Source organism: Hemitrygon akajei, chromosome 26 (genome assembly GCF_048418815.1).
Source record: "Hemitrygon akajei chromosome 26, sHemAka1.3, whole genome shotgun sequence".
Classification (NCBI taxonomy): domain Eukaryota; kingdom Metazoa; phylum Chordata; class Chondrichthyes; order Myliobatiformes; family Dasyatidae; genus Hemitrygon; species Hemitrygon akajei.
Genome location: NC_133149.1, coordinates 20,056,827 through 20,068,940, shown reverse-complemented (window position 1 = coordinate 20,068,940; position 12,114 = coordinate 20,056,827). Strand labels below are relative to the sequence as shown.

The window sequence follows — 12,114 nt, the reverse complement described above, 5'->3', positions numbered from 1 at the left end:
AAAATTACAGTACACGAGAAATAATATGTTGGAATAGATTAAAAACTGCTTGATAGATAAGAAAAGGTAGGAATTGGCCCTTATTGTGGTGACAGGTGGTTAACTACTCATCTCCTCCAAGAATCAGTGCTTAGGTACAATATAATATTTGGATCAAGGATCTGAATACAATGTCTAAATTTGTTAACAATACAAAACTGGGGAGATTGTAAGATGTGCAGGGGACACAAAGAAGCTTCAAGGTGAATGACAGTTTGTCCAACATGCGGGAGATGCACGTTAAATGTTAAATGCATGTTATGGTTAAATGCAGTTTGGTAGAAATCACAGAAACATGGAGCATTAGTTAAATGATGATAATTGGACGTACAAAGGGATCTGACTGCCCTTGTCGCTAGTCACTAAACACAAGCATACTGGTGTAGCAGGTGCTTAAGCAAGCTAAGAGTATGTTGCCAATTACTGTAAGAAGTTTTGGGTAAAAGAACAAAGATGCTTTACTACAATTATACAGGGCCTTGTTGAGACCACCCTTAGTGGGCAAATGTGCAGCTTTGACCATAAGATATAGCAGCAGAATTAGTCACAAGGCCCATAGAGTCTGCTCCACATTTCATCATGGCTGATTTATTATCCTTCTCAATCCATTTTCCTGTCTTCTTCCCATAACCTTTAACGTCCTTACTAATCAAGAATATATCAATCTCTGCTTTAAAAATACCCAATGACGTGGTCTCCACAGATACACCATCCTCTGGCTAAAAAAAATTCCTCATCTCTGTTCTAAAGGGACAACTTTCTATTCTGAAGTATGTCCTTTAGTTCTAGACTCCCCCACTACAGGAAACACCCTCTCCACATCCATTCTATCTTTAGACCTTTCAATAGGTTTCAATAATATCCCCCCCATCACCATATTCTTCTAAAATCTAGCCAAGTACAAGCCCAGAGTCATCAAATGCTCCTCACAAATTAACCCTTTTATTCCCCAAAATCATTCTTGAGAATGTCCTCTGGACCTTCTCCAATGACAGCAGAACCTTTCTTAGATATGGGGCGTGGAGCTGCTTACAATATTCCAAGCACAGTGTGACCAATGCCTTTTAAAGCCTCAGTACTACATCCTTGCTCTTAAATTCTAGTCCTCTTAAAATGAATGCTAACGTTCTATAAGCCTTCCTTGCCACTTCCAAGTTAACCTTGGGGGAATCCTGCACAAGGGCTCCCAAGTCTCTTTGCACTTCTGATTTCTGAATTTGCTCATTTAGAAAAATAGTCTACACCTTTATTCCTTCTACCAAAGTGCACAACCATACACTTTCCTACGCTACATTCCATCTGCCACTTCGTTATCCATTCTCCCAATCTGATCAAGTCTTATTGCAGACTCCCTGCTTCCTCAACACTACCTGCCCCTCCCCCTATTTTCGTATTGTCCACAAACATGACCACAAAGCCATTAATTCCGTCATCCAAATTGTGAAAAGAAGCAGTCCCAACACAAACCCCTGTGGAATACCAGTCTGGTGATCGTGGCATGGATGCTACGTGCCCTCCTGCCTGATGGGAGTGGGACAAACCATCCACGAGCATGGGATCCTTCACGTTACTGGCCCTCTCGCCATCTTTCCATATACAAGTCCTTGATGGCGAGTAGGCTGGTGCCAGTGATACATTGGGCCATTTTTACTACCTGTTGTAGAGCCTGTCTGCCACAATCCAATTTCTGTACCAAGCAGTGATGCAGCTTGTTAGGATGCTTTCTACTGCGCATCTGCAGAATGAAGTGTGTATGGATGTGCACAAAGTCCAGCTCTCTTCAGCCTCCTCAGAAAGTAGAGGCGAGGCATTGGTGAGCTTTCCTGACAGTGTAGGTTGTGTTCTGGGACCATGAGAGGTTGTGTGTGATGTGCAGTTTCATATGCATTAATAGTCTCATGTATGGCACCTTGTCAAAGGCCTCCTGAAAATACAAGTGAACAACATCCACTAATTCTCCTTTGTCTATCTTGCCTGTCATTTCCTCAAAGAATTCCAATAGATTTGTCAAGCAAGGAAAAAAATGCTAACTTTGGCCAATTTTATCAAATGCCTCCAAGATTCCCTTGGCTTCCTTATCTATGAACGGTTGTACTTGTTTGGGGGGGGGGGGGGGAGAACAAAGAGTCACCAAATGGGTTCTTCTGACAACAAGGAAGAGAAATTGGATTGATTAGGCTTCTATTGACTAGATCTGAGAACAAGGAGATCTCATAGAAACGTACAAAATTCTGACACAGCTTTGACAAGCTGAATGAAGATAAGACATCTCCTTTGAATGGGCTTTTTAAAACCAGCAGTCACACTGTCTCAGGATACAGGGTGATAAATCTTGGATCACATTAGTTAGGGATTTTTATTTATGGCAGAAAGGCAAGTTTTCTTTTGATCAAGGGAAATGAAACCCAGTGTTGAACAGTATAGTATACTGGTGTCACAGAGCAAAAAGCTGCGGATCCACCTGGCCAAAGGCTAACAAGTTCCAGTAGTATTAGCTGCTGTTTGGTTTGGATAAAATGGTGAGGATGCTCAGGACTGAAGTAAAAACATAGTATTTGCACTTCAGTCGATTTCATCAATGCCTTACCTTGGCGAGGTTGGTAGATTTTCCAACTCCATTTACTCCACAAAAAGCAATGACAAATGGACGCCTTTGTTTTTGAGCTTCTAAAACATCTCGCAGGATATCAACACGTCTCTTGGGCTGCAGAATCTGGACCAGGGAATCTTGCAAGGCCTGCTTCACTGTTGAGGTCACCGCTGTTGGAGGGCACAGAAACCAAGCTGAGTTAGCAGGAAGTTCCCCATCAATAAAAAGTACTTAAACAGGTTTAAAACTTATCCTCAGATTCATTCTTCCACTTATTACCTCCAGGCTTCTGACAGTACCTTCCCCTCATCTGCCCTCACCTATCAGCTGCCAGCTTGTACTTCTCCCACTCCCTCCACTACCTTGTTTAGGCTTCTGTCCCCTTTTCTCCAATCCTGATGAAGGTTCTCAGGCTGAAACATCAACTGTTTCAGAATTAGATTTATTATCATTGACATATGTTGTGAAATTTGTTATTTTGCGACAGCAGTACAATGCAAGATATAAAAAAAATTACTAATTATAAAATTAAGTAGTGCAAGAGAGCAAAATAGTGAGGTAGTGTTGACAGACCATTCAGAAATCTAATGGCAGATGGGAAGAAGCCGTTCCTAAAAGATTGAATATGCATTTTCAGACTTCTATACCTCCTCCCCACTGGTAGTAATGAGAAGAGGACATGCTTGGGATGGTAAGGGTCCTTGATAATGGATACCACCTTCTTGAGGCACAGCCTTTTGAACATGCCCTTGAGGTTAGTGAGGCTAGTGCTCACGATGGAGCTGGATGAACCTGTAAACCACTGCATTGGAGCCTCCACACCAGGTGGTGATACAACCAGTCAGAAGGCTCTCCACGGTACAGCTGCAGAAATTTGAGAGTCTTTGGTGACATACAAAATCTGCTCAAGCTCCTGATCAAGTATAGACAGACACTGGATTGCTTATTGCCCTCCATAGATTCTGCTTGACTTGCTGAATTCCCCAGCATTTTGTGTGTGTTGCTCAAAATTTATAGCATCTGCAGAATTACTTGTGTCATAAGATTTCTCCAAACTTTTATTCTGAAGTGAGGAGTACCAGTTGTACAAGTAACCTTGTTGCCAGTTTACTCAAGTCCAGACAAATGTTGCTGAGCAACATTCCTGTTATTGTTGGTGGAAGGAGAGAAGTGAGGAGCAGAAGGTCTGTCTGATTTCCTGCTCCACCCATCCAAACCCCCCACCCCCAATCTTTTCTTAAAGTCTACAATTGCTGTAGATGTCATGCATTCCAGCCGTACTTTTTTCAGGATTTATTCTCTTTGAAAGCGTCACCCAATGCAGAGGTATTGTACTGCACTGGTATCATACCCAACAGTTAATAACACCATATACACACCTACAGCATATCATGATATCAGCTAGTATGCTTGATCCCAACAAGTAGAGGAAAGGGTACATCGCAATTGAAAAGTCTAGAGAGCAGAAGTTACCCCCTTGAAGTTCTAAAATTCATCAGTGAAGTGTTTCACTTGCCAATCCATTGTCTATCTCATCGACATCTGGGAAAGGAAAATACCAGGGGACCTCAGACACCATCCTCACACCATCTTCAAGAAAGAAGTCAAATCCGACTCTGGCAACTGCAGTGGGGTCACCCTGATCTTTGTCTTGAGAAATGTCATCACCACGGTGCTCCCTCAACCACATCCTTCCAACAGTCAAAGAACTGTTCCGTAAGAGGTAGCATGGTAGCTTAGTGGTTAGCACAATGCTTCAGAGTAACAGTGCCCCGGGTTCAATTCTCACCGCTGCCTGCAAGGAATTTGAATGTTCTCCCCGTGACCGTGTGGGTTACCTCAAGTGCTCTGATTTCCTCCCACAGTCCAAAGATGCTACGGTTGGTAGGTTAATTGGTCTTTGTAAATTGTCACGTGATTAGGCTAGGGCTAAATCAGGAATTGCTGGGTAGCGTGGCTTGAAGGGCCAGAAGGGCCTATTCCACTCTGTATCTCAATGAATAAAAACGTGCAGTAAGGATTCTATCCATTTACAGGCCAGGTCAACATAAGCTTTGGCTTCAGCTAGGAAGGATTGTGAAGCACTCTTCTTGAATAGAGCTTCCCACTGAAATGTGTCTCCATTTTTACTTTAGAATGGTATTGGGTAGGCAATAAGGCTGTATCGCTGTCTCAACACTTGTTTATCTCCCAATCATTTTTATTGCAATAATGTACCTCACCAACAAACTCCCCTTTGAAAGGATCCAAATTTCATAATTAATTTGAAATTGTCCAACTTGCAGCAAGTATACTCAAGAACTACTGAGGTTTGGTCAGGCTGCACTATTCAGACACTTGCATTTTTATGAATTCACTAGCCAAACATTAAGCCACAGTCACCTTTTCTCCTCCCCTCCCCATTGAAACCTAAAACATTATGGGCCTCACACTCATCCTTTGCACAAACAAAAGGTCCTCTACTAACCTGACCCTGCTGTATGATACTGCACTCTGACAACAAAAGTTTATAGGAAGACCTAGGAGAACAGGATTAATTCAAACATCTCAAGAACCATTTCTCAGTGAAAACAGGCATCATTGATGAAATTTATCATTGTTTTCAATGCATTATCAAAGTTATTGGTCGATTGAACAAATGCTTCAGAAAGAGACGGATCATCTAATGAGTGATTATTCAAGTTCAAATTTATTGTCATTCAGCTGAATGCATGTATACAGCCAAACAAAACAATGTTCCTCTGGACAAGGTGCATAACTTGGTACATATAATTCACACACATACGTAAAGTAATATTACCACAAATAAATAACAAATAATAAAATATATTCAAGATTGACATTTAGCAAATGGTACATTTACAACACAAATTTAAAAGTGAACAGTATAATGTTACTGGTGTTTCATACATGATGAGACCTTGGTGGTGGCAAGGAGTTCAGTAGTCTCATGGCCTGGGGAAAGAAGCTGTTTCCCATCCTAACAGTTCATGTCCTAACACTTTAGTATCTTCTGCCTGATGGTAGGGGGTCAAAGATATTGTTGGACAGATGGGAGGGATCTTTGCCAATCCAAAGGGCCTTGTTATGCAGCACTCCTGATAAATAACTCAGATGGGTGAAAGCAAAAATGTGAAGGTGGAAAGGAACAATCACTCTGTTGAATATTCTAAAGCCTCCCCCCCCCCCCCCCCCAGCAATTAGAACACTGAGGAGCAGATCAGGAGAAAATAAATGTGCAAAAAAAGATTACGGTTATTGTCATGGGTGACCTCAACTTCCCTCATATTGATTGATAGCTCCTTAGTGCAAAAGGTTTAGATACAGCAAAATTTGTTAGGTGTGTTCAGGAAGGATTTCTGATATAATGGATAAGGACATGTAAGGGTGGGTTGGTAAGTTTATAAGTAAAGAGTTGGTGGTGCTATTGGTAGTGTAGGCAGAGATGGGCTGAGAAATGGCAGATACAGTTCAATCCAGAAAAAGTGGGAAGTGATACACTTTGGAAGGTTGAACTTGAAGGCAGAGTATGAAGTTAATGGCAGGATTCTTAGCAGTGTGAAGGAACAGAGGCATCTTGGGGTCCACATCCATAGATCCCTCAATGTTGCTGTGCAAGTTGATAAAGTGGTTAAGAAGGTGTATAGTGTGCAGAGTGTATTGACCTTCATAAATTAGGGGATTAAGTTCAAGAACCATAAGAGAACGTTGCAGATCTATAAAACTCTGGTTAGACCACACTTGGAGTATTGTGTTCAGTTCCTGTCACCACTTTATAGGAAGGATATGGAAGCTCTAGGGGGATGCAGAGGAAATTTACCTGAATGCTGCCTGAATTAGAGAATATGCCTTATGAGAAAAGGTCGAGTAAACTTGGGCTTTTTTGTTGGGAGCAAAGGAGGATTAGAGGTGATCTGACAGATGTATAGAAGACGAAAGAGTGGACAGCCAGAATTTTTTTTCCAGGGGGAAATGGAAGGGGGTACAAATTTAACGTGATTGGAGGAAAGTATGGAGGGGGGTAGACGTCAGAGATAGTTATTTTAAATACACACACACACACACACACACACACACACAGAATGGTGGTGGTAGAGGCAGATACCTTAGGGATATTTTAAGAGACTCTTAGATAGGTAGATGGATGATAGAAAAGTGGAGGGCTATATGAGAGAAAAGAGTTGGATCAATTTTGTAGTAGGGTAAAAGGTCGGCAAAACATTGTGGGCCAAAGGGCCTGTAGTGTTCTATGTTCTAAATACCAAGATATCAAATATGGCACAGAACATCTGGTCTACAAGTTTACAGTAAACCCTCACCTCCTTTATGCTTTGAGACAACAAATACTGACCTGACAAAATTCTCCAAATTTACTAGTTTGATAAGCAAACCAAAATAATGTCTTCTTCCAATGCAAATGTCCCTACATTGAGAACCTCATTAAATTCATGTGGCTTTGCTGAGTAGACCACTAGGTTTGCATATTGGACCTAGCTTAACATCAGTCTAAGTTTTAACATATCATGGACTTCAGAGAAGGGATGGGTTTGCAACTTATCAAAAACAATGCAAGATGGTTCCTGAAAACTTGCCTGTCATTTCTCATTTTGATCAGAGCTCAAATATACACTCAGTGGCCACTTTATTAGGTACACCTGCTCATTAATGCAAACATTTAATCAGCCATCATGTGTCAGCAACTCAATGCATAAAACCAAGCAGACATGGTCAAGAGGTTCAGTTGTTGTTCAGATCAAACATTAGAATGGGAAAGAAATGTCATCCAAGTGACTTTGACTGTGGAATGATTGCTGGTGCCAGATAGGGTGGTTTGGGTAACTGCTGGGATAGTCATGCACAACAATCTCTATAGAGTTTCAGCAGGCCAGGCAGCATCTATGGGGGGGAAAAAAAAAATCACAGTTGACTTTCGGGCCAAAACGCTTCAGCAGGACTGGAGAAAAAAGGCTGAGGAGCAGATTTGTAAGATCTTGGGGGGGGGGGGGGGGGGGAGAGAAAAAACACTAGGTGACAGGTGAAACTTGGAGGGGGAGGGATGAAGCAAAGAGCTAGGAAGTTGGTGAAAAAGACAGAAGGCCATAGAGGAAAGAAAAAAAGAGAGGGGGGTGGGAGGAAAGGAGCACCAGAGGGAGGCGGTGGGCAGGCAAGGAGATAACATGAGAGGGGGAAAATGTGGATGGAAAATGGTGGGGGGGGGGGGGGGAGAAAGAGGTATTACTGTAAGTTTGAGAAATCAATTTTCATGCCATCAGGTTGGAGGCTACCCAAACAGAATACAAGGTGTTGTTCCTCCAACCCAAATGTGGCCTTATCATAACAGTGCAGGAGGCCATGAATGGACATAATTGGAATGGCAATGGGAAGTGGATTTAAAATGAGTGGCAACTGGGAGATCTTGCTTGTTCTGGTGGACGGAGTATAGATGCTTGGTGAAGTGGTCTCCCAAACTACGTCAGGTCTCATCGATATACAGGACGCCACACCGGGAGCACCAAACACAGTCCATCTGTCCCTCCCCACTGATCTCCCTCCTGGCACTTATCCTTACAAGCAGAACAAGTGCTCTACCTGTCCCTGCACCTCCTCGTTCACTACCATTCAGGACCCCAAACAGTCCTTCCAGGTGAGACAACACTTCACTTGTGAATCTGTTTGGGTCATATACTGTGCTCGGTTCTCCCAGTGTGGTCTCATGTATATCAATGAGACCCGACATTGATTGGGTGACTGCTCAGCCTGGCCTGTTGAGTTAGTGTGTGTTGCTCAAATTTCCAGCATCTGCAGATTTTCTCTTGTTCGCGAGTCTCTAGAGTTTATAGAGAATGGTGCAAAAAAAAAAGACAAAAAAAAAAAATCCAGTGAGCAGCAATTCTGTGGGTGAAAACACCTTGTTAATGAGAGCAGTCAGAGGAGAATGGCCAGACTGGTTCAAGTTGACAGGAAGGTGACAGTAACTCAAATAACCACATTACAACAGTGGTGTGCAGAAGGGCATTTCTGAACACACAACACATCGAACCTTGAAGTGGTTGGGCCACAGCAGTAGTTCCACACCTGTATCTAACAAAATGGCTACTGGCTGTAATTTAATGTACATTTATCATACAACAGCAGGGAGCAAATTTAAAGTGGAAGGTTAGTTATCCACATCCCATAAATCCCATAAATACCAGGTGCAAAGGTTCCACCAACATTAAGGGTTTTTTTAAATGCAGTCCTAAAAATTACACCTGTTCCCAGTCATGCAAGTGACAATTATACACCTCTAAGTGAATTTATAGAATTTTATCCCAACACGGCATCTGTCATTGGATTTTACAATACTGTCTGAGGAATTCTGGCTGTGCTTTGAAAGAGAGGGCTTCACTTATTGTTGAAAGTCAGAGGCAGGGAGTCCTTGCAGATACTTGAGCCAGTAATTGGACCAGCCTGACACATGAATAAAGCAAATTCAAACCAGTTTCTATGGTGGATACTCCAACATTTCTTGATGTCTGTTTTACTGCCATGGATAACCAAAGAATAATACACTTATAAATCACCTTCAATTTTTCTCAAATGGTTAATTGAAAGAATGATTCAGGCTTCTCCACTCAGTCTCAACACTAATGTCATCACCTAAACACATCCAAGGGTTAATCATATCTAACAGTCATTATAGTGGCACCTCTTACTTTTTCCAATCCCTCCCCTAATCAGTCTTTGCACATAGGCTACATAATACATACAGTACATCATCCCACCTTGATGGCCAATAGAGCAACAAGTGTTAGTCCGAAGCCAAGCTATACAGAAAAGTTAGAAGCCTGACTTTAGATCAATAAATTTAATCCCCAACTTTTCATTCAAATATAAATCTGCAAGGCAAGTGGTAACTTGGGCCTAAAGGATAACTTCTACAACATTCTCCTCCAACATGAAAAGTCAAATCAGGCTCTCTGTACTTGGAACAAGATTCACAAAAATGAACAAACAGAAGTGGAATGAAAGATGCAAATTTAACTCTCATTTAGAAAAGATAATTCCTTACGTTGCCATGTTAAACTAAGATGGTATCAAATGAGCAGACATTCTAGATTACAGCACAAGGAGAACTTACTGCTAAAAGTTCCCATGATTTTTCCCTCCAACTTTTTTGCCACTGATTCACATAGCTGAAGAGCAATATCTGCAGCAACATTCTTAGCTGCAGGAAAGAGAAAGGAAGAGAAGAATACAAGTTAAGGAATGCCTCTTAGGCTTTTAATCTCACATTACTTGTGCAATTACATTAAAAAAAAACTTAAAATGATTTGGAGTCATAGTTTAGTGTAAAAGAGGACATGCCTATTACTTACCAATTAAGTGATCTTTCATCTTGTCAAGTACAGGGGCCATCAGTTCTGGGGTAAGGCTTTTAGATCCAACAAGACCCTTCAACATTCCAAACATGCCACCAATTCCACCTTTCTTCACACTGTGGTGAAACATTGCGCATGTGATAAATAAAAATAAATTTTCTAGAAAATTCCATTTAACTGTTTTATGAATGGCGTTGTATGAACATACCTGGTATCAGAAATCTCTTGTACTTCTGCTTCATCCTCCTCTTCCTCCTCATCACAACTATCATAATCTACAGTTTTCAGATCTCCTGCCATTGACCCACGATAAATGCTCTGTAATAAATAATCATCAAATTTGTGAATAAATCAAAATTATTTTTCTATTTCTACCAATGCATGCCTTCGGTGCATTAATGCAGATTATGCCTTGTTCAAAGTACTTGACCTGTATTTACTGTAGTTTAACATGGTATCATAAAGAATAAACTTTTCTAAATGAGTGGTTCAGTTGCATCTTTTACTAGACTTATGTTTGGAAACGCAAAGGAAAATATCCGATGCACAGCTACGTCCCAGAAGAAAGAAAATAAGTGGCTAATTAATCCATCGAGAAAGTGAGGCATTTTGGGCACACAACTCTTTTTTTGAATTGTATAGTCAATATTCAAATTAAAAGAAACAACGAAACAATTAACTTTAATCCATCTAGTTCAGTAACATCAGACAAATTTGAAAATTTGCCATGTTACAATATTACACAAAGCCTAGTTTCCTAATATGCTTGCAAGTATAATCTACTTTCTCCTACAAAGTTCTTCCCAGATATTAATCTACCTGTCTTACTCATATTTATTGAGTTGTTCATTTAATACTTGCTACATTTTTCTTTAATCTCTTGGGGCACAGAGGAGTAACAGCAAAAACTAAGTCACATGGTTGGTAGGAGGTGATGATGTGAATGTACTTGATAGGTTGTCTACTTCAGGAAGCATTAATAATTGCTTGAAAACAGGTCATGCTCCTGATTCAGGAAGCAGAGTAAAATACAAAACTTACCCAAGACTGCCAGGAACAATAAAGTCCACAAACAAAACAATGAATTGATGAAGATCACTCCCATACAAATATATTCAGGCATTTTCCACAAAACATAACCAATGATATATCCATTCCAACAGCCCCTCACTTAAGTAAAACAATGTTTCAATTCTTTCTCTCCTGTCAATATCTGATTTCCTTTGAATACATCTATCCCATTTTTACAAATGACTTAATAAGATTCAATGTTCAAAATAAATTTATTATCAGTTACCTTGAGATTCATTTTCTTGCAAGCATTTACAGGGAATAAAAATACAATAGAATTTATGAAAAGCTATACATAAACAAAGACTGAAAATAAATAAGCAAAAGATGAGCAAATATGCAAAAAATGTTGAGTACCTTCACTCTGTCCACAACAAGCAGTTTTTCCCTGAAAAAAAAACTATTTTCATTCCAGTCCCCATTCCCATTCCAACATGTCAATCCACAGCCTCCTCTACTGCCACGATGAGGACACTCTCAGGTTGCAGGAGCAACACCTCATAGTCTATCTGGGTAGCCTCCAACCTTCCAGTAATTTCTTACACCACCTTCTCTTTTTCATTGCCCATTCTGACTCCCCTCAATTCATCCCCTCCCCTACTAACCTAACATCTGCAGCACGTAACTTTCCTCCAAACAACACTTTTAATCACCTTAACGATCTTCAGGTCTCACAATCAAATGAAGAACCTGGACCAGTCAGGTGCAGTGCCTTTAAGGCTCACTGCCATGGCTGAAAGTGAGGCAGAAGAGGGGGAACCCAAGCCAGGATGAAATGTAGAGAGATGAGGCCTCCTCTACTCTGCACCTTGTCTGTAAGTGTGCAGTTGCTGGAGAATAAAATTGATGATCTGAGGGCAAGACTGCTGCATCAGAGACAGAAGAGAGTCTGCTCAATTGTATGCTTTATCAAAACTTGGCTTTCTCCGGATACGCCAAATGCAGCAGTCAGTCCAGAAGGATTTACCGAATGGGCCGAACTGCAGACTCAGGAAAGGAAAAGGGACAAGGTGTGTGTTTTATGGTAAACTCTTGTTGGTGCTCCAACACAGC

At 41.0% G+C, this 12,114-nt stretch overlaps 1 protein-coding gene across 2 annotated transcripts in view; it reads right to left on the bottom strand.

Moving 5' to 3' along the window:
• The window catches only part of srpra (SRP receptor subunit alpha), a 55,286-nt gene that overhangs the window by 12,010 nt on the left and 31,162 nt on the right, over positions 1 to 12,114 (bottom strand). For both annotated transcript variants that reach the window (XM_073029675.1, XM_073029676.1), the window contains exons 7-10: positions 10,199 to 10,308; positions 9,988 to 10,106; positions 9,750 to 9,836; positions 2,627 to 2,799 (exon numbers count right to left, since the gene is read on the bottom strand). In XM_073029675.1, coding sequence (XP_072885776.1) covers positions 2,627 to 2,799; positions 9,750 to 9,836; positions 9,988 to 10,106; positions 10,199 to 10,308 — 489 coding nt within the window. The remainder of the gene's footprint in view (positions 1 to 2,626; positions 2,800 to 9,749; positions 9,837 to 9,987; positions 10,107 to 10,198; positions 10,309 to 12,114) is intronic.